The 26,071-nt window shown below is 50.2% G+C and overlaps 8 protein-coding genes and 1 non-coding gene across 9 annotated transcripts in view; 5 read left to right on the plus strand and 4 right to left on the minus strand.

Annotated features, from left to right (window-relative positions):
• Positions 1-201: 201 nt before the first annotated feature.
• Pmar_PMAR017156 (conserved hypothetical protein) lies at positions 202-1,518 on the minus strand (the record flags this gene model as incomplete). Its single annotated transcript, XM_002767534.1, has 1 exon — positions 202-1,518. One exon carries the CDS (start codon positions 1,516-1,518, stop codon positions 202-204), a length of 1,317 nt encoding a protein of 438 aa, XP_002767580.1.
• Positions 1,519-1,597: 79 nt separating this feature from the next.
• Positions 1,598-11,037, minus strand: Pmar_PMAR017157 (conserved hypothetical protein; the record flags this gene model as incomplete). Its single annotated transcript, XM_002767535.1, has 14 exons — positions 1,598-1,675; positions 2,265-4,784; positions 4,909-4,998; positions 5,064-5,193; positions 6,587-6,726; positions 6,783-6,924; positions 7,037-7,149; positions 7,209-7,282; positions 7,308-7,419; positions 8,231-8,549; positions 8,592-8,703; positions 10,140-10,231; positions 10,556-10,770; positions 10,939-11,037. 14 exons carry the CDS (start codon positions 11,035-11,037, stop codon positions 1,598-1,600), a joined length of 4,236 nt encoding a protein of 1,411 aa, XP_002767581.1.
• A 305-nt stretch (positions 11,038-11,342) lies between these two features.
• Positions 11,343-11,992, minus strand: Pmar_PMAR017158 (60S ribosomal protein L28, putative). The gene is made up of 3 exons (XM_002767536.1): positions 11,834-11,992; positions 11,645-11,781; positions 11,343-11,600 (listed from the first exon to the last, which is right to left on the minus strand). Exons 1-3 carry the CDS (start codon positions 11,956-11,958, stop codon positions 11,488-11,490), a joined length of 375 nt encoding a protein of 124 aa, XP_002767582.1. The 5' UTR covers positions 11,959-11,992; the 3' UTR covers positions 11,343-11,487.
• A 784-nt stretch (positions 11,993-12,776) lies between these two features.
• On the plus strand, positions 12,777-14,392 carry Pmar_PMAR017159 (ubiquitin-conjugating enzyme E2-24 kDa, putative). The gene is made up of 7 exons (XM_002767537.1): positions 12,777-12,924; positions 12,973-13,111; positions 13,154-13,247; positions 13,301-13,423; positions 13,474-13,653; positions 13,700-14,057; positions 14,100-14,392. The coding sequence occupies exons 1-7, from the start codon at positions 12,798-12,800 to the stop codon at positions 14,222-14,224; spliced, it is 1,146 nt and encodes a 381-aa protein (XP_002767583.1). The 5' UTR covers positions 12,777-12,797; the 3' UTR covers positions 14,225-14,392.
• Positions 14,393-14,891: 499 nt separating this feature from the next.
• On the plus strand, positions 14,892-19,736 carry Pmar_PMAR017160 (hypothetical protein; the record flags this gene model as incomplete). Its single annotated transcript, XM_002767538.1, has 24 exons — positions 14,892-15,016; positions 15,075-15,145; positions 15,367-15,425; positions 15,567-15,728; positions 15,772-15,869; positions 15,912-16,056; positions 16,102-16,232; positions 16,280-16,409; positions 16,547-16,674; positions 16,716-16,886; positions 16,928-16,993; positions 17,136-17,240; positions 17,498-17,678; positions 17,722-17,786; positions 17,845-18,011; positions 18,304-18,440; positions 18,491-18,645; positions 18,721-18,786; positions 18,833-18,945; positions 18,990-19,114; positions 19,163-19,234; positions 19,337-19,448; positions 19,505-19,569; positions 19,680-19,736. 24 exons carry the CDS (start codon positions 14,892-14,894, stop codon positions 19,734-19,736), a joined length of 2,706 nt encoding a protein of 901 aa, XP_002767584.1.
• On the minus strand, positions 15,438-15,511 carry Pmar_PMAR017161. Its single transcript has one exon. It is a non-coding gene; the product is annotated as a tRNA-Val (tRNA).
• Positions 19,737-21,559: 1,823 nt separating the features above from the next.
• Pmar_PMAR017162 (branched-chain amino acid aminotransferase, putative) lies at positions 21,560-21,812 on the plus strand (the record flags this gene model as incomplete). Its single annotated transcript, XM_002767539.1, has 2 exons — positions 21,560-21,676; positions 21,724-21,812. Coding segments are annotated over 2 exons (206 nt in total), but the record flags the coding sequence as incomplete, so codon positions are not given.
• Positions 21,813-21,854: 42 nt separating this feature from the next.
• On the plus strand, positions 21,855-23,686 carry Pmar_PMAR017163 (conserved hypothetical protein; the record flags this gene model as incomplete). The annotated part of the gene is made up of 12 exons (XM_002767540.1): positions 21,855-21,982; positions 22,029-22,128; positions 22,177-22,241; positions 22,296-22,366; positions 22,412-22,473; positions 22,526-22,604; positions 22,659-22,759; positions 22,861-22,978; positions 23,100-23,164; positions 23,215-23,271; positions 23,318-23,415; positions 23,472-23,686. Coding segments are annotated over 12 exons (945 nt in total). The 3' UTR covers positions 23,473-23,686.
• Positions 23,687-24,301: 615 nt separating this feature from the next.
• The window catches only part of Pmar_PMAR017164 (hypothetical protein), a gene marked incomplete at both ends in the record, with an annotated part of 3,554 nt that continues 1,784 nt past the window's right edge, over positions 24,302-26,071 (plus strand). Inside the window, 8 exons of the mRNA XM_002767541.1 lie at positions 24,302-24,491; positions 24,568-24,722; positions 24,787-24,911; positions 24,955-25,140; positions 25,198-25,294; positions 25,344-25,451; positions 25,660-25,841; positions 25,882-26,067. Coding sequence (XP_002767587.1) covers positions 24,302-24,491; positions 24,568-24,722; positions 24,787-24,911; positions 24,955-25,140; positions 25,198-25,294; positions 25,344-25,451; positions 25,660-25,841; positions 25,882-26,067 — 1,229 coding nt within the window. The remainder of the gene's footprint in view (positions 24,492-24,567; positions 24,723-24,786; positions 24,912-24,954; positions 25,141-25,197; positions 25,295-25,343; positions 25,452-25,659; positions 25,842-25,881; positions 26,068-26,071) is intronic.

Genomic DNA, 26,071 nt, shown 5'->3' on the forward strand with positions numbered 1-26,071 from the left:
TGCCAACAGCGTAGACTACGACCGTGAGTAGTCTCAGAGCGGATGCGGGTATGATATTCCCCAGCGAATGAACGATATAGAGTACCATCAAAAGGACCGATACGGTGATACGAGCAAGGAGGAGACGGGAGAGTATGATTTGTGGCTGTTGTGGTACGGCGACTAGCTCGATGGTCTGGAGGAGGTAAGACACCAATAGTATCAATAAAACACGTCGCGTCCATTTAGAGGTTGGCAATGTCGCAAGATGTTCTTTGCGAACTCGATCTCATGAGCTCTCTGTAGGAATTCCAGAGTGAACAGGTTGGCCCTGTCTCTGCCGAGATCGGTATACTCGATGACATGCCTCACGTTAGCATCACGACTTTTGCTGCGGCGTCTCAGGGCCTCAACTGTCATCTTTACATCGCGAGACTCGTCGTAGTGAGCCGAACTGTCAGTGTAGCTCACATATTCCTCATCACCCGAATGGACGGAAGAGTGGTCAGTGTCGTTAACAGAGGTTCGCACCGTCCTCCTACTCCTCCATACAAACCGCTTGATGCCTGCAGAAAGCCTCTCAGCAAGGGTGGCTGAGGCGCTGACTGATGGTGCACTAGCACTAGACCGAGAACGCTTTAGAGAAGACGCCAGTCTCCCCACCTTCTCCCCAATGGGAATGCTAATCGCGGCGGCTGAAGACTCTGCCCTCGATACTGTAGGAGATGATACACCAGCATCTTGCAGTGGTCCAACAGCCCGCGAGGCATTGTAGGTTACCAACATACCTTTACCTTTGACGAATGTCTCACGCTCCTCGAAAGACAGGCTTGGAGAGAACTCCAAGCACTTCCGCGTGCTCGCAGAGAGGTGAATACAATTAGGAACTGCAGTGGACTTCATGCGCGAGGCGGTATTGATGGTATCCCCGAATATACAGAACTGCGGCCTTCTCGACCCGACCACGCCGGAGATGACCGGACCGGTGTGAATGCCAATTTTCATAACGAGGGCTATCGGGGTGACCTCCGCAAGGGAACCAGTAGCCAAGTTCTCGTGGTCAGTTTCAGTTAACACATTTATGTAAGCAGTATTGTCCAGTATATCCAGACCCAAGAGTACTGTTCGAAAGGCATCCTTCGACACAACGCGATCTGACGAGTCGCTATCAGGGTTCAGCCCACTGCAGACAACATAGGACTCGGCGACCGTTTCGAGCTTAGTCAAAGCGTGGACGAACACCAGTTTGTCTATCTTGCTGAATAGTCGATGCAGTATCAAAATGAGCTGCTTCGGCGTTAGTGCAGCGACCAATTGCGGGAAATCGGCCACGTCGCAAAACAGTACAGTAACGTCTCCGCAGCGCCGGGCAAAAGTTCCTATCTCTAGTGCAGAGAGTGCTTTCGAGTCGAAACTCGAGATCCTGGAGATCAAAGGGGACTTCCTCGACACGAACAGAGAGCGAGCGTCACACCCCATCCGAGCTGCGAGATCTCGGTTGCCGTCGATGATGGAATCAACAACGTATTCAGGAAGCATGTTGTTGAGAACATCTCTACTCCGACTTTGCTCAGCTCTGGAATTGAGTGAGAACAGATAGCAACGTCTCTGGTTTAGTTCAATCTCGTAACCTAGCACTAGGCACACCAGTGTGGTTCCGAGCACCATCGGGAGATAATCCAGCAGCTGGCAGTAGCTGCCAAGGCTCGCACCGCAGTCTCGGGAGTCCAGGGTATCCACAATTGAATCGTGCCGTATTTCCAAATCATATGCAAAATGAAGGAGAACGAAGCAGACAATATGGACAGAGGATATGGTCAATGCTCTAGGGAACGGTATCCGAACAACGATGTTAATAAAGAAGGAAGTCCAGGCGACCAGATGGGCATCATCTGTTCTCGTGGGAAGTCTCCAAATGTAGAATCCCACAATTGAAAAGAATGCCAGAGCAGTCAAAAAAGCATTGTAGTGAATCCGGAAGGAGCGTGTACTCGTTGCACAATAAAAACAGAAGCTGACAAACAGGGCGAGGGCAAGTTGTACAGACACCATCCCTGGCTGGACCATCTCCTCGATCACGCCCCAGGAAAACTCGTAGACGAACATGGCTCCGACAGACAACCGGCGTGTTTGACGGCCTCATCCTGTGAGTGTCGCAGATAGCCGGACTCTGTGGCAAGATTATTGAATCTGAGCGTCCTCGGATTGACTTTCTTCAATGCGTGCGAACAGTCGCCCTCCGATGTAGGACGTCCAAACGCACCCTTCCAATATTCCCTCATCACTTCAAGCAGTCGTTGGACACCCAGTGCTCGGGGTTTGTAACGAAGTGCACCTCTTTCTTCCAAGGTTTGGTCCTCCAGATCTTCGCTCAAGGAAAACTCGAGAGGCTCTCCCTTGCAGGCGAAGGTTTCCTTGAGCTTCGATGCGAGGTATGGCAACCCGCGTTTGACCCATTGACGAGGGGCAGCCGCCAGCCACCGTTGGAGCTTCTGTACCGGGGTGGCCGCGGCCCTCGAATAGGCGAGAAATCTCTCAAGTACACTCAAGGAGATGCAGACGCCAACCACAAAGACGGGAATTAACCAGTTGATGAGAGACCCTTCCCAGAGCATCCCAGCCACATTGGCTGCTGCTGACCATGGACGACCAAAACGAGAATAGAGGAAAAGGCATGGTAAGAACGTGCTGATGGAAGCGAAACAGAGTAGTACGAAGAGAGAGGAGAGATGATTGGAGAAAATGACCAATATGACATTAACGGCAACCACTACAGAGTAGTAAACAAGAGTGCCCATGCTGGCATGATCCATCACGCCTCCGTTGGAAGCGAGAGCTGAAGAGTAGCTCATTCCTATAGCGATAGAGAAATAGACTATTGCAGCATAAAAGATGGCTCTCAAAGTCCACCCGAGGAACTTTCTCGCATTGAATGAGATGGATTGTCTCCCTTCACGATACACAATGGGATATCTCGCGACGACCCAACGTGGGAAAGTGATGTCCAAAGCGCCGAGGACTATGATAGGGAGGGAGGTCCAGAGAACATTGTAGGACATCAGGATCCAGGATTCGTACAGAGAGGTGCCCGTGAACGCATTGCTGAATGCGAAGAATACAGTGGGCAGTACCAGGCAGATATTCTTGAAAAAGGAATACAGTATAACGAGCGTGATGCGGTTGTAGCAGTCTCGACCATGGACTAACATCAGCTCCCCAAGGTGAGAGAATGTTGCCACGGCGTAGTCTGAGGCTCTCACTGCCTGCATTCCCTCGCTACCAATAACTCCAATGCCGATATGAGCCATCTGTAGCATAGGAACATCATTCGCTCCATCGCCTATACTCAAGATGATACGATCATTTGCTTCTTTCAGCAGCCGAGTAATCAGCGCCTTCTGTGATGGTGAACTGCGGCATGCTAGCACCGTTTTAGCGTTCGAGATTACATTGGCAAGAATTCCCAAATTTTCTCTAGATGTTGAGAAGCAGGATATAGCAGAGCCGTCCAGTACGACGCAAAGGTGCTTCGTTTTCCCATGGGCCACCCACTGCAGATAATCCCTTTCGAATGCCTTCTGTTTTTCGCGTACAAAGGCATCCGATTCTTCACTCGTCATTTTCGTCTCGCATTCACGGCGGAGGTCCGACAAAAGAGCATCCAGAGGCAAAAGTTCAGAAGCTCGAGCAATGTTCAAGGACGTCTCATACCGATCTCCCGTGAGCATCCAAACCTTGACACCAGCACTCAGAAGTCGCGAAATCGTTGTACTGACGCCGCGTTGTAACTTATCTTCCACAGCTGTGGCTCCAAGCACGATAAGGTTCTTCTCGAACTTCTCGGCTACACGGACAAACCGATCTGCTCGATTTGTTATAGCGTGCCTCGCTTCATTCAAGGCTCCCAGATACTCTGAGGTCTCGACTTCGTCAAGAAACCGCATCGCTAGCATGAGCGTTCGATTGCCGGCTGACGCGAAATCATTGATGTCGGAAACCGTCTCAGCTCGCACGCCGCGCACGGGTATCCCACATAAGGCTAGCGATGTACCGTCTCCAGCGCCTCTCTGGCAAAGTTCGAGCATCACGTCGTCTGCACCTTTAGCCAGCAGCATAGACCCCGTACTATCGAGAATATGACCTGTGCCGCCATCATCAGTCTTCAACGCTTGGACGAGAACACTCATGCGCTTGCGCTCGCAAGTATACTCATTGACACCAAGAATTTTGAATGTAGTATCCTGCCACTGCGACTCCTCTCGTCCGGGGATAGACCGTAATATCTTCAATGTCACGTAGTTCGCAGTTCGGGAAGTGAGAATGTATCCTGAGCTCGCCGCCATTTCCACCAACGCTTCCTCATCTGGGCTAGTGCCTTCAAAACGGACTCCGAGCGGAGATTTAGTCGACGCCTCGGGTATGACAGTATTGCATATCGCACATGTCAACATGAAAAGATGCACGAAAGCCTCCTGGGGACTTGTGATGGCCGGTACTCCCAGATACTCTAGCAACGCTGCATCACGTGAGCAGTTCTCTGCGGCGTTGGGAAGCACTTCACTGCTCCATAATGCGTACAGAGTGGCAGAGTTCACACTCTCAGTGGTGTATCCCATCTCGTCACCCCCATACTGTATGCCGCCGATACTGCACATTCTGAACGTCATGCGGTTCTCTGTCAAGGTTCCGGTCTTGTCAGCCAGAACATAATCAACTCGGCCAAGGTCATCGTTTAGGCCTGATGTTCCCACGATGATCGAAGGCTTGCCGTCCCGCATGCGGGAGTCACGCTGAATGATATATGCCTGAAAGTGACGACCTCTATTATGACTCATCGGGAGATCTGAATCAGTATGATCTCAATACTGGCGGCATGCCATGAAAGCACCATTCATGACGAGAGCGCGCTAAAGCTTTGCCCCAGCTAACCTGTATCGACCTCACGATGTCCACGGTAACGTACAATGATATTGGAATCATATTGTTGAATAAGAGGAGGAATGTCAGAAATTGGTGTCCCTGAAGAGCATCCTGCAGCAGGTTGATGCAACATTCCGAAGTGGTAGTTATCGATGCAGACCTACCCAAGCTACGGTATTAGTGTCTATGCCCACGAATAACTCGAACTTGTCTCGCGACCTGGATGTACCGGTGAAGGCGATCGTTAGCCCCAATGCTAATATCAGAATGAGCCCAAGGACGAAGCCGAGGTATCTACAGGTGAAGCTATTCCTTTATAGGAATGCTCATTCCACTTGCTAGCACGATATAGATGACCGTCAGCCCAGTGAGCGGGGTCCAAGCGACGCTATGAGACTAGCGACAGAGCTAGCCGCTCATTCGGAGCGGCAACACCGGTAGACAGTCAAACGGTCGACTGGCCAAGTGTTAGCTAACTCTCAATTGTTGAACGGAGAGCATCGATAATGCTTTTATGTGACTCACATAATGTGAGGAGTATGATCGGACAACCGCCCGACTGTGTCCGGCGTGGTAACTGTGTCCGCCGAACTCCGGCCGTCGGAGTCTCACTACTACATCACCACCTCAGTCTTGTCACAAGACTCTTGTGTTCTCGATATAGTATCACCAACTTGATGCTTCATGACATGGTCGATGTATCACACCGGCACACAAGAAACGCAGAAGTGTTCTACTCGAAGTAGTACGAAACGCGGAGGTTGCGCATCATCGAACTGTTAGTCATCATTGCCAGAGATTACACAATAGAACCAACTCACCGTCAAGCTCGGTCGCAGATACTGATCCTGTCTTTCAGTGATATAGCAAGTCGAAATGCACCCGGCAGGTGCGTCAGACCTCCGGCAAAGGTCGTCTCCGCGTGTATACACTAGTCATTCGACCCTCGCCTACAGAACGTCAGAACGCTCAAGCGCTCCTTGAGCGCTCAGTATACATGCTCCCGGAGCATTGCTCCGGGAGCAGTGCTCCCTTGAGAGCGTTTATGTTCTGTATCAAGGTCCGATACGACAACATCTAATGTCGTCGGGAGGTTCCCCTCAAGGCCCTTGTCGCGCTACGTTGAACGTGTTCATCGGAACCTCGCGCGAAATACACGTTCGCGCGTCCCGGAACGAGGCGGAAAATGCATGGTAGCATGATATAGCTGAAGCCACTGAAGTAGAAGTGCTCCCCGTAGTGTTAACCTTCGCGGACGTATTCGAACGCGAAAGCGGTATCACTGCTATAAACATCCCGATTCTGGCTATGGAAAATCTACAAAATCACAACACGCAAATCGATTTCCCCCCAAAACCGGCGAAGTTTCAGTGTTAATTCTAGAGGATTTACGGAGTCGATGGAACAAACTATGACACGCGGAAAGGCTGTCACGCGACAATTCTCTGAGAGTTATTGCGCTGCGAGGTGATGAGCACAGAGAACACTTCCGCGAACTCACGAGCAAGTAAATATGCAGAAAATTCTCTAGCAAAACCTTCACTATATGTTCTCAGCTCGATAACTGCTATCTATCGAGATCCAAAAGCATTAGAACAGTGGTGAACGATTGGTTATCGGAACGCCTCGGCTGAGCCGAGTCGGCTCGCCCAGTATCGGAATTTCGCATGATAAGTGTTGATCCCACCTGTTAATAGGGAGCTCCACTTTAGATCTCTTTATTGGGGCGTTTGCCGTCATGTTCATAGCCAACTTGGTGTCTTTGCCCACATAAGTAACGACTCCGCAACACCACGCCGTGTTTCTAATCGACGCTCCTCGAAGTACCTCATCACCGAAAGCAATCGTGATAGTACTGAAAAAGCCGCCCACCTCACACTTACCAGATTCTTGGCATCAGCAGGTTCCCTGTGTCCACCACTAAGTCGGAAAATGCCGTTGAACTCGTCGATGAGATTATTTGGAGCATCGCATTTTACCGATCCGACACACTCGGAAGCTAACGAGATAGAACGGAACATTCGCCTGAGTATCACAACTATGAGTGCTGGTCGATATGTCTTGTGAAGATATCCCCGAACATATTATTGCTGGGTGTCACACTAGACCGCTTTTGACGAGTGAATCGAAGCCCTACCGTGCTTCAGGGAGAGCTTGCTTCACTTTCAACGCAGATTCCCCATCGAGTTGACTCGTTTCAACATACACCATTTCGTCCGGATCGCTAGAGGTTATCAGCAGCATGTCAGCCTGGGGTGAACCAAACAGAAATCTGGATCTCCCGCGATTGCCAATACGTTAGACCATACCGGAACTTCCTCTCCTCTGCTCAGGTATATGATCGAGCCGGCTGTAATGTTCTCCCAAGGGATGAGTTCCAAACCTATCACACGCGCGCATCGTGTCACATGGTCGGACGAGAGTGGCCTGACCAGCCGCGGGGTGCCCACTCCAAGATCTTTGCTCGTTGTCGACTGCAGCTTTCCTTCTCACGACCGCTCGGCACAAGCGCTTATTGACCTGTTGATGACCAGTAGTCGATCGGGAAATGCAGCACGGTATGCTCGATTCAGTCGAGCATGTATCCTCGAGATCAATAGGGTCGCTTGATTTCTTTGCGATCGATGCGGAGTCCGCATCGTTCTGAATGGCGAACACGTATGTCCGCATTGCGGAGATGTCCGCATTGCGGACACGTACGGGTTGCTTTGAACCGTGGGATTTCGAGAGAACATCACTTTAGTGTCATTCATATAACGACGATAATCCTCTATCGCATCTTTGAGCATCGTCAGACTGAGCACGAATACCAGCGGCGCGATGGTGGCCCACTCCGAAGTAGGGCTCAAATCGTAAGGAAGCATCTGGCAGATACCTGCAGAGACCAGGCCCTCAAGCATCGAGAGAGAACTCTTCAATTCCATGACGATGGTAAACTGTCATTGTTGTGCTTAGAATCCCGTGTGCGTTGTGCATCACCCTCTTACCAATGAGTAAGAACCATAAGTTCGCAAAGCGGTGAAACTGCTCCCATAAGTTCCGTGGGATGAAAGTTAGCAGACGGTATTTCGTCGACGGGATCTGGCAGAGATAAGAGTTTCCAGGCGTATGTGGCATCACCACAGGGTGAGTGCTGCAGATCTGCTGCTAGTATACCATGTCAATATACATCACTAGCAAGCGAATAGCGAATAGGGGCGAAGAATCCCATAATAGTCAGCGTCTGACGATTTCGGAAAGTTAATGCTACGAAATCCAGTTAATTTAGATGAAGAGAATTAATGGTGGCACCTCGGTCAAGACCGCTTAGCTGTGAGGAACGATAACTCACTCTATTGTGAAGTTCGGTCCTGTAGTCACGAGAGATCATTGGGCACAGACTCAGCCTACACAGGAGACGATCAGAGCTGCCAGACAGACACATTGAGTACTCATCGGCCACCGTGACGTCGGAACCACGTGCCCTGAGCTCAGCCAACGCTCTGTTATTTCGGGAATGCAAACTAGCAGGCTTGTCGGAGGGATACGGTCCAAATGTCAGTTCTATGGTGTCCGCCTCGGTCGAGTTGCCAGGACTCGGGTTGCGACACCCAGGGGTTGAGTCGGCTCGACCAAATTCGAAGGGACTGATCATCGAATTTGGCGAGTTTCTGAGGCACAGATGATTCATCATGACGATGGAGAATACTCACTCTCCCCCTAAGATATTCGACAGCATGCCGCGAACGAAGAACGGAGCCCTGATATTCCCTGGGACAGGCAGTTTGCTTGGAGAATGGGCCAAACTTCTGCAGTCGGTGGAACCTAAAACTCATGAAACCGCAATTCGACCAGAAGAATAGGGCATTGCCTGGGGGAGTAGTGCTTCCTTCAATGCGATCTGGTTGATCGACGTTGAGCTCAGGCACGCGTGAGGACGCGGGCGAGCTGACAGCTATCCGAGGTATGCTATGAGGCAGTAAGATTTCATCTTCAGAGTTTGGTTGGTGTTCAGAAGCTGGATTCGCCATCACAACAACTGCTTACACTCAAGTTCAGTGAATGCATGAGCTCCATTCGGCCCCGAGTGGACAGCTCTTGAGCAAAGATCGCTCCCATACGGTGAGAATAGCGCGATGGTAGCCGGGAAAGATCCTTAGCTAGTCGTTCAGAGGCCGAAAGCAGGTAGGCGAAGTATCGACATACACGATGATGGAGGCTCTACCATCAAGATCAACTATTTGTTGAACACTCTAGTAGAGTGACTCTACATATGCAAACCAGATGAAGAAAGTCACGTCTTATGGTTCGTTCCTATTATAGGCATTTGAAACGGAGCGATGAGTGCCTGGCTGACTCCACAAGGCTTGAGAATTCCTTAGGATTCCTATTCGTGTATCCGCAGCGCTCAGGACGTGAGGCAATCTCTTACCGTAGGACCTAATCATAATTTATCTAGTCATAATAAAATGTAATTCGCTTGGTTAAGCGAGTGTTGAAAATGATTCAGAGCGCTACTCTCAATGATCTCAAACACAGCCCTTGAGGCCGGTCTCTGAGCGGACTGAAGCAGGAGCAAACGAAGTCTTGGTAATAGACTAGCATGCCCCGGGCATGATGCCCGTACGGCCCGGATCGCGCACGCTCGCTTCCTGCAGAGGGGAATGGAGCAATCTGAACGGGTTTAGTAGTATGGAGGTTCAACAGTGAACTATTCGCAAGCACCAGATGCATGCGAGTGCAGCCAGTACACTGCCAGCGCAGAGCCGCCCTGGTAGCGTGTCTGTCTCGATCACACTTGACGTCTAACTCAATGTTGCGAGAATGCTCGGCACCTCAGCTGTCAGGCTCAGGTGTAGCTAGGGAAAGCCGAAACATACGGGGTATTCAGAAACACTTCCAACACTTCCGGCCGACTGTCTCTCGCTGACCACGACAAGGTATGTGGCTCATACGGAATATTGGTGAATCTATGAAAGTAACGGCAATATGGCCTGATCGTTAATGTGATTGGCTCGCTGTGCTGGCTGTGAGGGATGAAGGCCAAGAGGAGTGACGGAATCAAGAGACGGAGTCGATGGCCGCAGCCTTAGGGCAGAAGAGAGTGATTGTTGTATCATGTATTGCTCGTAATTAAGGACCGTTTCAATTGGATTGGCTCGTTCGCCCAACATAAATGCCAGGAAAACAGCTATTTGGAGTTGGGTTACAGAATCGAACTGGTCATACTGCGAGGAGCGACATTTCGTCGTGAACCGCACTGTGAGCCTCCACCATTGCCTGTGCCAGCGTTGCCATTCTCTCTGCGGGCTGTACCTGCCGATATTCACCGCGGCGAAGGAGCCGGTAGAATCTGTAGGGATAAGTTGCCGCCAGGCTCTTGCATGGTGCTGCCATCCAGGAAGATCGACCGTTCACTGAGCGTTAGTGACGCTGCATCACTGTGGGAAAGCCGGAAGTCTTTCAACGAGGCGCCCTCAATGAGGCCGGACGTAATCGTCACTGCACGCGGAGTTCAGCATAGCCAACCCACGTGAATGATCAGAACAAGAAACATAATCATATCACATGAGCACGTTTCAACAGTTTGGCCAGACTATTCTTGGCGGCTTCAAGTTTGAAGCAGCAGTATAAGTCGCCACACCTAGTCGACGTCCTCTTTCAGTTCAGTACTCACAGCATACCAGCTGTGAGTACCGGTAGTATGTACCGGTGAGGCCACCTCTTAGCATCAGTTAAGATTGGTGTGCGGGTAACCCTGCAAGATAATTTGCGTTGGGGAGTGGCATATTTATTGTACAGAGTTCGAGCCATGGGAGTGAGGACAAGTCGAGGAGTTCCCTTTTTACACTTTGTGAGATTCGATGCCAATACAGCAGCAGCAGTATTAGTCTAATACCATGCTACCGTGGTAATACTCCTAATAGATGCTCTAATACTATGAGGTAATTTCAAGTCCTCTTCAAGGTTCTGGTGATGGAGTACTATCCTCGATGTTATTCGCCGCCTGAATGCGATGCGCGTCACTCTCCCACCAACAAACAAGAACCATAGGCTCACAACGCAGTGAACTGTTCCCATAGGTTCCGTGGAACGAGCATTAGCATACGGTAGTTCGACGACGGGATCTAGCGGGAAAGGCAATACGAATGATAGCATGACATTCTAGCATACGTCGAGAACAAGGTACTCTCGACAAATCGCTATAGGATCCGCGTTAACGACTATCGGATGGCCACATTAAACAGAGAGCTCTATTTCAAACTCGTTGTCAGGAATTAGCTCTTCAACTGGTGAACATTACGCATGCACTACACAGATATAGAGGAGACTGAGAGCATTTCAAGCATTTGCAGTCTCCTCGTGAATAACAGCGCTTGTCTATTTCAATCAACGTCCCATCGGCCAGTGATAAAACCGCCCATAGTTTGTTCCCCCAATACTGAGAACGCGACATTTAGGAGCATTTCAAGCCATCATCAGCTCCCACCCAACTTGTTAAAAGACAAGCGAGTGGGCTCTGACTCTGCCGTTGTACAGGCATTGTAGTAATGATAACCCATCACCGTAGTGGTAGTAGCAGGCAACAAAGTTTCCGGACGACAAGATTTAAGCTCTGAAGCTCTTCTTGATGGCGCTGTACTTCTTGTTGGCAAGAGGGACAAGGTCAGGGCGAGTGAGGGCCAACTGAGCCTTGATGCTCTTCTGGGCCTTCTTGGTGTCTAAACACGGCAAATGATGCTACACTCTATCACTGTACTATTACTCTTGGAGACACCAGTGGTGGTGTAACGGTGGCAAGGCTTCTTGGTCTTCTTACTGGTAGTGAGGACGATAGTCTGCTTGTTGCCAGTGGTCTGGATGTCCAAGCCACCAACACGGACGTTGGCGATACCCGAGTAACTGGAAGAGGATAGAATGCTACGACATTATTACTCCAAAGCGGTCTTATTACCCAGCACGGTTGAGGTTGGTCATGTTACCAGGCTCAGTGGTGAAAGCGGCGGTGTTGGCGCGCTTCTGAATGAAGCAGTTGTTGTTACGCACGCACTGCCAGAGGAGTTGCTGAGAGGCCACCATTATACTGCTTGTTACGGTGATAAACACTACTACTGAATACGACACCACTTCGCCCAATGGTAAATTCACAAAACGCAGCTATACAACGCAACTCGACGACCTTGCAATTTTAGAGTACGGAAATTTCCAAAAACTCCATGAACCACCAACGATGACGCATTCCTAAGAGATTCCACTCCTACAACCAACGCGATCCACAGGCTATCAGCGACGTACCTACGTTAAAGAACCAAAAATTCGCCTAGACGAAGCAGCTACTAACAAATCGATCACTTGGGCGAGCGAGATCCTTCCTACTACGCATGATTATGACTGTTATTTCAAGCAAGTTTCTAGAACTCCCTTTCCGGCGCAGGCGGGGGGATGAGTTAGACGAAGTGGAAGATAAACGAGTGGTTGTATTTGAGGTCTATCAGCCAGGGAACTCCTCTTCCGCGGTTAGGCACCACGGTGGTTCTCGAAAGTGTATGCGCTCTAGAGACGTGAGTCTACTTTTGTTGGCAACAAGTCTGCTGAAGTCGGCGATGAGAGGAAATTAACAGGGGAGTGATCAACAGATTGTTCCAATGGGTTCAGGTCATGAAGTTTCACGACTGCGGTGTTGGTGAAAAAGTTCTACGGAATGTGATTCGATGAAACGGCTGAGGTTAGTCGCGCGCATATCTTGGTATCGCGCCCGCCCGTCCCGGAGTAGTCTTCGGCGAAAGACTACATTCTAAGTTGTTTGCACATGATTTAATTACATCGTGTGGTGTGATTGTCAACAGTTCGCTTCTCGTGTTCGCTTATCATTTCTCCTTGCGATATTGTTATCTTTCAGCTTCTGTCGCTTTACTCGTATGAGCCATGAAAATGTACAGCCTCAAGTCATTGCTGAGCTTATGCGACAACTTCATCGACAGCAGCCCGCTAACTTCCTCAACTCGTGCGGTCCTCCGGAATCCTCAACCAACGCTCAGGAGCATGGTATGCTCTGCTGCATCTCGATCGCTGTCATTGCCATCATGTCGTCAGGCATTCTAGACGGGGCGCTTCCGAGCTGGCTGAAGGACAGAAGAGTAACTCTACCCAATGCTATGGATCCGACCGAGATCCATGCTGTCGTTCGTGGTTCACAAGTGTCACCATATTCTCGCGGTTTCTTCTCTCTAAAGTAAGCTCTTGTCGGTCATTGTGTCGCAGCCTTCTTCCTTAGACTCCTCATTGAAGCGGAGTTCCCGAGGCTGCCTCCTCGAGTGGTGTTCAGTACTAGAGTATTTCATCCTAATATTGATGAAGCCACAGGAGATGTGAGCTCCCTTTCTCTCGGTCGGACGATGTGATCGTTGTTCTGTTGGTGTAGGTTTGTAAGCTAGCTTTGGGCCGAATGTGGTCCGGCGAGAATTGGAGCCTCCAACAGTTTCTGGAGGATATTGTCGATCTGATGGAGCGGCCGATTTTGGACAAGCCGCTCAACATGACCGCGGTAGGCGCAGCTGGTCCTCGTGACCGTTCTGAACTGCATTACGACGTCAGGCCAGACTGTTCTCTGCTGACCGTGACGGGTATGATCGTCGTGCTCGACTGTGTACTGTATTGCATGCTCTGCCCCGCTCGTTGACTCCGGTCAAACGTCGACGTACCTCCTCGAGCACCAGCTCTGAGTATTGCGAGTTTCACGACTTAGTTCAGTTTGATGACGACGCTTATACTAGAGTAAGTGTGAATTTGGCGATTTGTGATGTAGTACTTCTTTTATCAGGATGTTAACGATGAAGGACTAGTCTCGATGGCTGCCATTGCAGGAATGGGGTTATCTATAGACTCCATTGAAGCGACTGAAGAAGATGCGTTTTCCGATTCGAATAGTCCTTCTACGCCGTGCGCTATGAGTGTCGATGGTGACTCTGAGCGGAACGACTACGTCCCTTGTCAGAGGGTTCCGTTGGAGATCGATGTTGACGATGACAGTAGCAGTGATGATAGTGAATGCGAACAGCCAGTGGCCAGTGATGGTATGGTGACTCCACAGCAGAGCTATCCCCGGTATTCTCCTTCATCTGAGCTCCGCAGCGCTCAGAGGCTTGCAAGTACTCCTAAGGGTGGATTATTCGGCAGAGGTAAGCTCCTCGTTTGAACGGCTTGTGATTGTTGTTCTGTAGATGCTTCTCCGCTCTGTGAGTCTGCACGCGTACGCAGTACTCGTCACTGTACGACCCCCCGAAGCCCCTTCCTTGGTACGCCAGTCCGAGCGAAGCCTGACGTTAAGTCAATCAGGAGGTTATAGCTGGTACTTGTGCTCGACTGAGTACTGAACATGATTTGATCGTACTGTTGTTAATATATCTAGCCCTTGCGGGTTGTATAATTGGCTGCTGTTGTTAGCCGTTGGCTCAACACCATCGAGTATGTGACACCATTAGTGTGAACATGCACAGGTGGTTGAGTAGTACAGTTCTGCCATGGTCATGAAGAGGAGGCGTGAGTCTTGTGTTCTTGTCAATCTGGATGACTGGGTGCGGTGAAAAAGATCTTATTTTAATCGGTGATGGTGGACGAACGGGATGCCCTTGCGAGTTTGGACCGCTACTTGTGTTTAAGGCGGACCGTAACTGCCTCTGGAAGTGATTGCCTGGTAAGCAGTGGTGAATCCTGTCGACAGTTTTACATTACATCGGGTAATAGCTCAATACGCTCACTAACATGGACTTGTTATCCTCAAGGCTGTGGGAGTGATCGTTCTAGTCACAAGCTATGGAGATCGGTATGGTGTAGATATATAGTATGCTAGTCGATTCGTCGTCCCTTCATGTGGCCGCATCGTTGATTGCTGTGATGTCTGAGGTGGTACCATTGAGCTCAGGTTTTGGTCTGTGGCCCCGATGGGTCACTCAACACCGGCAGCATGCAGTGTGCGCTGCATCTGTTGTATGGCACATGTAGCATGAATAGACATGATTTTGAAGATGATCTCGTCCCTTGCTTGGTCAGCCGGGACCGTCCTCAATGGTTCCGAGTTCTCCGAGAGGGCTGATGAGCTAAGCGAGCTCTTCATAGTGGTGTCCGGGAAGGAGGGAATGTGGAGTAGTATTGTAACTCACGTTGCTGGAACTCATTGGATGAGTTTGCTTTCCTAGGTACTATATTTTGCCCGGAAACCATGGTGTCGAAAATCAGCAGTGTAACCCGCTTGTGGCCTTCGACATTGGTGAGAGTCGAGTCTCGTAGAAGCATAGGGCAGGTTTCCCAAGTATGGAGAATAGGTTTTCTCGGCGGATATGGAAACAGATATCGACGACTACGACTTGAAGAAGACTGGTGCTTTCATTCGCGCATTGTCGGGGAGGACAGACATAGGTCTTTGTCAAAGTTGTGGGTCTTCTGTTGAACTGTGGTGTATTTGTAATCGCAAGTATATTTTGTAATCAGTGTTCGGAGAGAAGCCAAATGCTAACGGGTTGAAGATGAGCTTAGAGAAATGGCCTCTGGTGAGTATAAAGTACTGGAACCGAGAATCGAACTCGGGACCTATCGCGTGTGAGGCGATCGTCATAACCAACTAGACCATTCCAGCGATGTGAATCGAAGAACCATGTGCAAGTTTATCGCCTCTACAAGTCCCTCATCAGGTGAAGGCTTACGGTTATGAGGGCTTCGCGACGCCAGGGTTCCTAACTCTCTCTCGTAACGTTACCGACATCAGCGAGTTGCTCCGGCGTGAGGTCTTGTCCAATTGGACGCCTGCCGCTGCTTCTCGTGCTGCCCAGGGCCATCCAATGAAGGAGTTGGAGGTGGACGCGTATCGGCTTTTGAACTCTATCAGTCAGCCTTCAGACTGCGTGGAACCAAAGTATTGCTGCTGTGACCAGAATGGATGGCCGCGGCAGCGTCGTTCTTGAAGAGCTTGGGAAACCTTTGATCGAACTTTATGAGTGAGTGAATGCACAGTGTCGTCTCTAATAACGATTGTGCAGCTACGGTCAAACGGGAGATGATGAGATTGGTTCGGCCAGGGCAAGGCGGCTGGTTCCGGGTTCTTGGGTGGGCACCGAAACGCTTGCTCTGAGAGAGGGTTTTGGGGGGGTTGGGGATTACAAGGAGGGAAGGGGAGGCTACATGGTGTGGGAGATATGGGTTGGAGATGGATTGAACATAGTGATGTAGGTATGGAAAGGAGTTCATCCAGAAACTCGTATCGCTTGCGCACGGACATACCTCTTGCCGTCCCACGATACGTCTGATGACGACATGGAAGAGATTGAGTCCATGACAATGGAAGCTATTCGACTAGTCCGGTCAGAAGAGTCCTTCCTATGAGTGGTGAAGTGGTGATTTGGATCAGAGATGCTGCCGGGGCTATCGGTAACGGCGAAGGCAGCGCTGCCGGGGTGAAGGTTGATTGGATTGATGCATTCGGATCAACTTCGGAGAGGAGGCCGGAAGGAGCTGAGATTACTTGCGCTTTTATATCGGTAGTTGGCGTTCGAGTAGTGCTGGAGTCCCACTGCCCAGTATGATAGGCAGTCGTCACGAGCAAAGACATAACGGTCGTCTATGGGGATACCTACATGGTAGTAGCGGCCACATGTTGGGACGGTAGCGTTGTTAGTTCCGAGATGGGGGAGAGGACGTGATCGCGGTCACCACTGACAGGATGCCGCAATTGACGCCTCTATCTTGGAGCTGTTCGAGGTCGCAGATTAGGGAGAAGTGTGCAGTGGAGGACGATGCTGCAAGGTATGGGAAGTGCGTGCCGAAGACGACAGTCTCGTCTGCAGGTTCCTATCGGAGCACCGAGGGGTCCGTATGGGTCGCCTCTTGCTCAACATGGCAGGGAAGACTATGAACAATAAAGAGACCTCCAGCGACGAGTCGAGGGCGACGAAGAGTCTTGGAGAACTCGAATTTGCACCTCCTGACGTCACAAGTCGTTCGAGGATCGGATTATGGTGAAGTGGTAGGAGTATTTATGGCTTGAATGCTCCGTCAGGAAATGCCACGCCTCGAAGAGATCCCTCCTGGCTCGTGTTGGGATCACGTATGGGAAGATGAACATGTAGGGTGGGCGGCGAGCTGATGGTAGAGAGCAAAAGTGAATATTCATGTCGCTGGTGGGCTCACGCTACTCCCAAGGACTTCCATTTTGAATTTGGACAGCAACAGTGCAGAGCTAGTCGGAGATCTTCCTCATACCGTAGATACAGTAACGGGTTCGCATTGTGTGGTGACGGCTCCAGAGTGCTCTTGGTGAAAATTGACAACGAATCGTCCCTGTGTCTAATCGATGGCATTGGAACTGGCGGGTAGGCATGAGCTCAGTTGTGGTGTACTATTGCTGTGAGAGGAGGTGCTCTCTGCTTCTCTTAACAACAAGGCCTGCTCGTGTCGGGGCAGCATTGTAATATATGATCCCCATCTGCTGACAGATTTTCCTACCTGGAGGAAACCTTGTCAGTATTAAACCTTATCAGTGCGAGCTGATATGCGGTGTGAATCTCCCATACGTGGTTGCCTCGGTTTCCGTTGATCAACTCCACCAGTTGATATAGTTCCTCGTCAGGCCGTGGCTGACCATGTCTATGGAGGGCCAGTATCTCCTCGTGTTTGAGCTTGTCCGTCCTTCTCTGCAATCCACAGACGAGCCCGACGACTACCTGTCATCACCATCACGAGTACTGCAGTTGTTGCGAGAGCGTGGTATCAGTATTGGAGTAAAGGATATCGGCGATCTGCCTATCGAGGTAAGTGTAAAGGCATCTACCATGCTTCTCCCATCGGGCTCAGGTGGCGAGATTTTTAAGAAGTGGGAAGAGCGGAGAGCAGCCTTTAGTAGAGGCTAATCTATGCAGGTGACGCGTCGAACCCCCCCCCCCCCCGGAGACTGGGGTGCAACTGTCGTCACTTCAGGCGGTTCACGCTGCCCCCGTGCGCTGAGCTCTCGTCCCCTCGAGGAGTTGTGTTTGTTGCTGGCCTACCAGGGTCGGAAGGCTCCACCCAGCGCCTTGCCAAAAGTTTGGCTGGCTACCTCGGGGCTAGCTGCCTGCATTTACCATACCACATAGCCGTCACCGAATGTAAGCCAGGTTGGTGTTGCTGGGAAGTCTCAGACAGTCGACGTAGGCATTGGAACAGCTGATACGAGCCGTGGAGTAGTGGTTTGGACTACAAGCATTGAGGATGTGAGGCCAGCCTAGTCTAGAGGGCTACTACTCGCAGCTCTTCCGGGCAGTCTTGGTCATATCTCATAGCTGTTGCTGGCAAGGTTGATGTTGTGGGCTTGGTCGTAGCATTTTTGGACCCCGAAACGTAAGGCCGGCAGTGGCGTGAAGAGGGTAGTGTTGTTCGCGTTGAGGTACTTCCCCATAGGGCAGGAGGGGACGATCAGACACCCACTGGTTGCCCGCCTAATTCGTCTGTGCTCGGCGGTCGTCGTACCCGATCGGAACACTGCGAACAAGTTTGAGCGTTTGATTCACTATGATCTGAGTAAAATATGCGGCAAAGTAGAGCTATTGTGGTATCAGTAGCAGCGAGTGGGTGGTCGACTTTCGAGGTACATCTCCTCCCGATCGGGCCCGATAGACCTCGGGACGTTGCTGACGTGCTGAAGGAGTCCCCAACGATGGAGTGCCTGTACTTGCCTATGGAAAGGGCTGAACTGTCTTATCCTAGGCCGCAGTCGACATTGGAGATCGAACTAGAGGTTGGGTAGGGTCTGAGTTCTCCCTGCAGTGTGTTACAGTTGCCTACCACTGGGGCTGGATCTATTCTGTGTCGGGCCAGATTACGTCAGCTGTGCCAGAGTCTTGGCCTTGGTCGTTTTGGTCGCTACCTTGACCCTGAATATAGGTGAGCGGTACGATGGCTTTCGGGTAGTCCTATGGGAAATGGACAGGTGGCCACTGCCTGAGGGGACTATACTGTTGTCGGTGGTGGTCAGAGGTGTTCTTTGTGATGACGATAATGTGCCTGCTGATGCGCTTCTGGATATGGTCAGAGCTGGAGCATGTAGGGGAATTGGGCGCAGTATAGTTGGAAGAAGTTGTGGTAAGGGACGCGATGGAGTTACCCGATCGCTGAGAGTCTCCTCGAGGAGGAAGGGGGTCATGGGCCCACCATGAGGGGAAGGTTTCTCGCTCCGCATGGTTCGACAGCTCGGGCATCTGATATTGGGAAAGTCAGTTATGAGTAAAGGAGTAGTGCAACGTAGGTTGTTTTGTTTTAGGCGTTTATGGCGTTGGTAGTTCGAGAGTGTTTGCCGAGTATACTGCCTCGTGAGGCGCATCTCACAGATTCGGTAGTAATATTTCATTATAGTCGCTGCCTTGAATGACGCAGTAGGCAAGTACTCAAAGGGAAGGCATGAATAGAATCAGTTGCTAATCCTCATAAGGTGTAGGTGGTTCCTGCCGATGTTCGGGAAGCAATACTGGAGGCTACTGTGGGGAAGGAGCTCCCCAATGGATGGTTCTATGACGGCACGTTCTACCTGGACATGAACTCTGGGAGGAGTAAGGTCCTCTCAGGCCTATCGTGCGATGCCGATGCTGCGTGTGTATTTTCTCAGGGAGCAAGTTGCATCCAGAGATGTCAGCGCGGTTGGCATCATACGTGGCTGCGAGGCAAACTGAGGTGAAATTCTTGACGTTATCCGCAACTTTGTGGTTACGTGGTAGTCCTCAGCAGATGTGTCGGTTGATATTGGCGCGTTGCTAACACGTTTTCGTTCATAGTCGTTTCAGGTCGACGCACACAATGTGGCAGTGATAACGTTGAGAAGAGCTGCTATCGTGAATTGATCGCATGTTGGTGATGATGATGTTGTTAACCCCTTCTCTCGATGCACTGCATGTGTTGGCTTTGGACTAGGCATGTGGGGTGTGTATTGGATCCTCCTTAGCAGTCAGTTGTAGCCATGACACTAGGTCTTCGGTGCGAAGGGGCGGAGCTCGCTGAGCTTCCTATCAAGAATTCTGCGGGCTCTTATTGAGATTATTTTGAAATTGGGTGACTAAAAAACAAAAGGTCGTCGGGTGTTGGCTGGCGTCGTCGACGTGGCCGACCACTGTCTCCTTATGGAGACATGTGAGAATAATGACCATCGTGGGATTTGACCCTAGGTCATTCGGTTGGGAGTCGTGAATACTAACGTGCTGAGCTAACAGTTCATCACTTGTGCGCAAAATCGTTTCGTGAAAAATAAGCGGGCAAAGCAACAGCCACACTTTCGCTATATTTTTACGCTGATGAGGAGTCAACGGGGGACAGAATGATACCCTGTTTGTCTTCTGAATCGCCCTGGTCGGGTCAGAATTTTTGCTCACGCACGGTCGGTCGGTCGGACGGACGGACGGACGCACGCACACGAGTGTTCGTGCGCAGTAATATAAGCTCCGCTCGCTTCGCTCGCTCCGCAATAATCGTACCATAAATCGCTCATCTTGCAGCAGACGAAGGAACCTTGCTTGAGAATGTCCCTACCAGGCCAGATAGGGTGAGGTCCAGCAAGGCCTGCCTGAGGAAGCTCTCCTAATAACATGATGTAGCCGATTGAAAATGTTTATGGTGAATTTGGGTGAAGACGGGGAAGTTTTATCATTGGCTCCTGTAGAGGATAGTGTTGCTGCTCATCGTCATCATGTTGTGCGACATGAGATGAATAATGAGTAGAGTGCAGACTAGTGATGGTAGACACCACTGTTGTTACTACTATGGTGTTGAGTCTATCACTTTGATGGTATATGAGATTCTCTGCTGATATGTGCTGACCTTCTGGAAGGGGCGACTAGTGGGCGTCGATTTGTTTCGATTTGCTGCCGAACAGCTCCCTCCTTCCTGCACTTAGCACAAAATCTCCGTTCGATTTGAACTAGCTCCACAAGTTGAGCTTCCTTCAACCCTACATTCGTGTTGTCATCTCCCTAGGGAGAGAGACAGGGAGACCTCTGGCGCCCTATGTCAAAGGTCTCCCGTACTGGCACCTCCCTAACGGGCTGGTGATTGGGTGTCATTTTTGGGCGAGCGACATTTATGATGAATCAACGCCAGATTGTAAATTCCTCAACTGCCTATTATACGGTTCGCTCCCTTCCTCGTCAGTACCTGTAGGGGTTTCAGTAAGGTCATTAGTGATTCTATATCTTGGGTTGCTATATAGGGAGATAAGTCTTACAGCTTGGAAGTCCCCTCGCTACTAAACCGTTTGAGTTGAGTATAGATTTCGTCCGTGCAATTGCGGCACGTCCTTCCTCGGACAGCTCGAAATTCCTTGGTGATTGCGGGGTGGACCGGGCCTCTTGGTACTAGCATGGTAGTAGTGGTGGTAGTAGTAGTAGTAGTAGTAGTGGTGGAGTTCCTGTAGTGAGATAGAATTGTATTACGTAAGGTTGCTATGATGGAACCCTTGTAATCTCACTACACTTCCTATTGCTCTCCTCAGAGGCTACTATTCTTGCGGTGATATGCTTGCTCGTCGTACGCGTCGTCATCTTTTCAATGTATCAGCGTTATCCAGCACTCCAACTCCTATTGTTGCCAGACCACCTACATATCACGGCATTGAGCCATCCTCTGTAGAGGTGAATACTCACGGCCAGACGTGAACAGGACATCTCCCTCTCAGCTGGTGAGAGCCCCCAGGCTCTCGGTATTGCCGCCGCTGGACACCCTAGAGTTTGGGAAGAGGTTTTCGGATCATATGCTCGAGATTGACTACAATATGGCTACTGGATGGGCGAAGGTAGTGGGAATAATTTCGCGGTGCAGCGGTCATGGTCACGGGTTTAGCCACGGATAATGCCGATGGGGGACATCAAGGTGCATCCAGCATCTCCTGTATTGCATTATGCAGTAGGCTGCTTCGAAGGACTGAAAGTGTAGATGTTATTATTATTTTCATACCATATTTTTCGCAAATCATGGAGCGCAGATATAGAGTGCCAGAGGGCATCAGAGAGTTTCGTCTGTCTAGTAACATTGCGCGTTTCGCCAATTCCATCCGGCGTAGTGCTATGGCTGACCTCACCAAACAGGATGAGAAAGCTATGTAGTGTCGCAAGGGCGTCCATAATGTCCACCAGTTTGGAGAGTAGATACGACCTCATCAGAGAGCTGGTATTAATTGACGAGCACATGATACCGTCAGAGCCGGGTTATTCCCTCTATATTCGCCCGACATGCATTGGAACCCAAGTAGGCCTGGTCATAGTCACTGGCACGGTCATGGTCCAATCATGGCAGGCCATATTAGGAGTATTGCCTCCTACTGATGCCAAGTTGTTCGTCATTAGCAGTCCTGTCGGACCGTAGTGTTGTCGAGGCTGCTGCTGTTGATGATGTGATGCCTCGTGGGATGATAGGTATTATAAGTCTGGATTCAAACCAGTGTCGCTACTAGCATCTAGCAAGGCTGTTAGGGCTTGGCCTGGAGGTAACGTTATTATGGACGATCGTAGTACCGCCATATTTGGACTAGGCACGGGTGCTCAGAAGGTCGGGGGTAATTACGGACCAACGCTCTTACCGCTGCGGGAAGCAGTGAGTGTGCTCATGCTGAGCGTGTCGTGTTAGCAGCGGTGATGTTATGCAGATCGAGATGGGGTATTCACAAATACTATGGTTACTCCCGACCGACTCGTCGGCTGAGGACTACTATGTAACGGAGGTTGGTAATAGCTGGCTGGATAGGGTTCAGTGTTGTGGATGCATCTTGCGTTATGAAGGTACTATGAATCTGTTCTTGGTGTTCCGTACTCCTGATGGTATGGAAGTGGTGACACCACCGTTGAGTGATGTGATACTACCAGGAATCACCAGAGACTCGGTATGGACTATAAAGTCTGTTTGCCGGGAGTTGAACCTGCTACCTCTGGGATGAGAGCGCAGCGCTCTACCGCTTGAAGGGTTTATTGATAGTGTTTTCAGGCGCTTCAAGTTTTGAGGTCCGAGGGGGCTCCCCGTGGCATAGAGGTATCAGAGAGGCATGTAACCATAAACGAGGTCATCGCTGCCTATGAGGCCGGCAATCTCCTCGAAGTCTTTGGTAATAGCTTCCATTCGACCGTGGGGCGGCGACGTTTATTCATATCGGCTGCTCAAAGTCTGCATCCGCGATTAGAGTATGCTGTCTAGGAAATTGATATGTCCTTCTCGTGATGTGGTAGGTACGGGGACAGCAGCTATTGTGTGTCCAGTTGATTTGATCAACTTCAAAGGAAAGGATATCCATGTATGACGCTCCTCGACGCTCCTCTTCTACTACACTTGAGTCCCTAGCAGATACCAGTGGACAATCAAGTTGGGACCGGGCCTATCTGCAAGTTTGTTTTGGACACCGTACGTGGTAGAGGCATGTGTGAATCTACTCCTGGTCGCGACTCAGATTCAAGAAGCTCAGAGAGGATTAGGAGTGTTTGGTGAGAAGTGGTCAACACTGTGGACCCAGGATATGCGTATAACGCAAAGTCCTGTAAATTTCTAGTAGTACCATAGCGCTGCCGTCCGCCACCACGTTTAGCTGCCTTTCTTCCTCCCAGGTACGCCGATGTTTGCCACCAATACACCCAAGCGTAACTTTTTAACGTCCTGTACTATTCTCATTATTAATAGTCTATGTTGGTCTAATGCGAATGCCGATCTCGCATCCTCATCATCATCATTGCTCCTCCTCCTGCTGCTGCTACGCCATCGGCGGCGACACCGCAGGCTATAGTACATGAGTTTTCTAACTTGAGCTCCATTTTTGAGGGTGGCCACTACCGTGTTGCGTATGGATAGTCTAATCGATACAACGTCGTGCATCTAGACGCTTTTAGAGGTGTTATGACGGTTTTCCAATGTCCGTTGAGTTAACGAAATATCGTCTGATCTCACGTCGAACGTAAGATTAGTAACAGTTTAAAGATCTATAGAAGTTCAATCGTAGCAGACTAACATACTAGCTTGACGGTAGATACTCAGCTCCATCACAATTCTACGACAACTATGGAGGACGACAATCTTTTGTGTCTTCGAGTGACCGCAACATTCTCACTTCTCATTATCAAAATCCGTGGAATCCAAGACAGTGTAAACGCCACCACCGTTGACTGACGTAGCAATAACCAGAGATTTGGTATGGAATTCGCATAATATCCATCTACCGGGATTTGAACCTGCGACTATTGAGGATTAGGAGGCATTGCAGTGGATCTTCTGTGTACCGTGTTGTTGTTTATGCGTGCTCCTCCAAGTGTTGATGGGACGTATGCGTTCTGTATAAGAAACTGAACCCTCGTTAGTTTCCCCGATTGAATACTTGTTTACTCCTATTGTCAATCATCACAAGACCTTAGGTAATATCTATGGTAGAGTTTTTACTACTATAATGTCTAGCCGCCAGCCTCTGGTCGCTTTGGTTGTCGAGGAGAGGTCCGCCATCACACCTGTTGGTGGTCGGCCGTCAGTCTGTGCGTCCTATTCTCACCACCGAGCGAAGACTGTTATCCTCATCTGCTTCCTCATTGGCTGTCTCCTGGCGGCAGGAGTGACGTGGAAATATCCTTTATATATCCAAGGTGACACCTAAAACGAAGCTCTAGTCATCGTCACCATGACCTCTGTCGCAGAGGTGTACACAACAACGTTGCTTAGGTGGTCTTCTGGCCAGCACCACTACCCAAGCAGCATCCCAGAGTGGTGGTGATGACTCCTTCACTATCCTCAGCGTTAAAGTTGCGGTCTATACTGCTCTGGCCATTATATGCCTCACCACGTTAACGATAGGAGGCCTGGCTTTTACCGCTAAAGTAAGCTATTGCTCGCCACACGTTCTATAGGAATCGAACTCGGTAGTGACGTCTCCTACTTCAGTGCTTGTCAACGCGTCAAAGTGGAGTAGGTCGATTCATCCGAATAGCCTCTCCTGAGATCCTCCTATATACCTGCGGTATGGTGTGCCTATATTCTGCTGCTGCTATCAACTTAGCCATACCAAGGTAGCACTCGTAACATCAGTCACTGATGTGGGCGTCGCCTTAGGCTGTTCGGGGCTATCATCAACCTAGTATCGGTGCCCTCTACCATGATCCCTGCTGCTGACAAGCGTGCTCGCCTCAACGAGGAGGCTATGGAGCTGCTCATCTGTCTGGTGTTATCGAATGTCTTCAGTGGAGGTAGAGCGGCTTACCTCAGTGTTGCCGGAGAGCGCATTGTAGCCCGACTAAGGTGGGGGCGGACGGCCCTTCCTAAGTAGCATGATCATGCCCCGTGTATGTTGCTTAGGAAGGACCTCTTCTCCAACCTTCTGCGCCAAGAGGTTGCCATGTATGACGAGACGAAGTCAGGCGAGCTCACCAGTAGACTTTCCAACGACGTTACGGTAGCAGTCGTAGCTGCCATTCCTCCGAAGACTCCATCCTTGGCCTTAGACCCTACAAGATGCCTTGACCGTGAACCTCTCTGTGGGTGTCCGCTCTCTCGCCGCCGTAATTGGTGGTACCATCATCCTCTTCGTGATATCTACTCGACTAACTCTTGTAAGTGGCGAAAGATCGGCCTGGCGTAGTCCTGTCGTGGTTTATGCTGGCAGGCAGTGTTAGAATATCATTTGCTCAGGAGTTTCCTTACTCGAAATACAAGTTTACATACAAACTTGTGTAGAAGTGTACGGAAACCAATGAGAATTTCCAGAAATTCCCTCAGAATTTTGATATTCTCCCCCTACACTGTGGTGGTCCGATTCAGATGATGCTGTCGGTGATTCCGCTAGCGGCCATCGCTACTATGGTATACGCCAAATTTGTAGAGCAGCTGTCGAAAGACTACCAGAAGGAGCTGGCCTCGTCCACTGAAGTAGCGAGTGAAGCTCTGAGTAACATTCGCGTTGTGAAGACGTTCCCTCGAGGGGAGGCTAAGGCCGAGACTCGGTACCACACCTTTGACGAATCATCTCAAGGCTGTGTACAGGTACTCCCATCATATAGATAGGAGCTATGCTATCGGGGTTAAGAAGTCGTTTGGTCTAGGAGGCTTCGGCTGGGTGGTGGGTATTATGATATATGTGTCGATGACAGGCGTGGTGTGGTATGGTGCTGGCCTGGTCCTCAGTGGAGACATGCTCCCTGGTCAAACTACTACCATAAGGCTGTTTGTGTGT

Source organism: Perkinsus marinus (assembly GCF_000006405.1).
Source record: "Perkinsus marinus ATCC 50983 genomic scaffold scf_1104296970664, whole genome shotgun sequence".
Taxonomy (NCBI): domain Eukaryota; phylum Perkinsozoa; order Perkinsida; family Perkinsidae; genus Perkinsus; species Perkinsus marinus.

What these genes read in the sequence shown, in the direction of transcription:
- Pmar_PMAR017158 (XM_002767536.1), bottom strand. Translation starts at nt 11,958, where the DNA reads ATGGTGGCCTCTCAGCAACTCCTCTGGCAGTGCGTGCGTAACAACAAC. An exon ending in ACCAACCTCAACCGTGCTGG is followed by an intron (nt 11,782 to 11,833) that starts GTAATAAGACCG and finishes ATCCTCTTCCAG; the next exon opens with TTACTCGGGTATCGCCAACG. An exon ending in CACCACTGGTGTCTCCAAGA is followed by an intron (nt 11,601 to 11,644) that starts GTAATAGTACAG and finishes TGCCGTGTTTAG; the next exon opens with ACACCAAGAAGGCCCAGAAG.
- Pmar_PMAR017159 (XM_002767537.1), top strand. Translation starts at nt 12,798, where the DNA reads ATGAGCCATGAAAATGTACAGCCTCAAGTCATTGCTGAGCTTATGCGA. An exon ending in TTGATGAAGCCACAGGAGAT is followed by an intron (nt 13,248 to 13,300) that starts GTGAGCTCCCTT and finishes CTGTTGGTGTAG; the next exon opens with GTTTGTAAGCTAGCTTTGGG. An exon ending in ATGACGACGCTTATACTAGA is followed by an intron (nt 13,654 to 13,699) that starts GTAAGTGTGAAT and finishes TTCTTTTATCAG; the next exon opens with GATGTTAACGATGAAGGACT.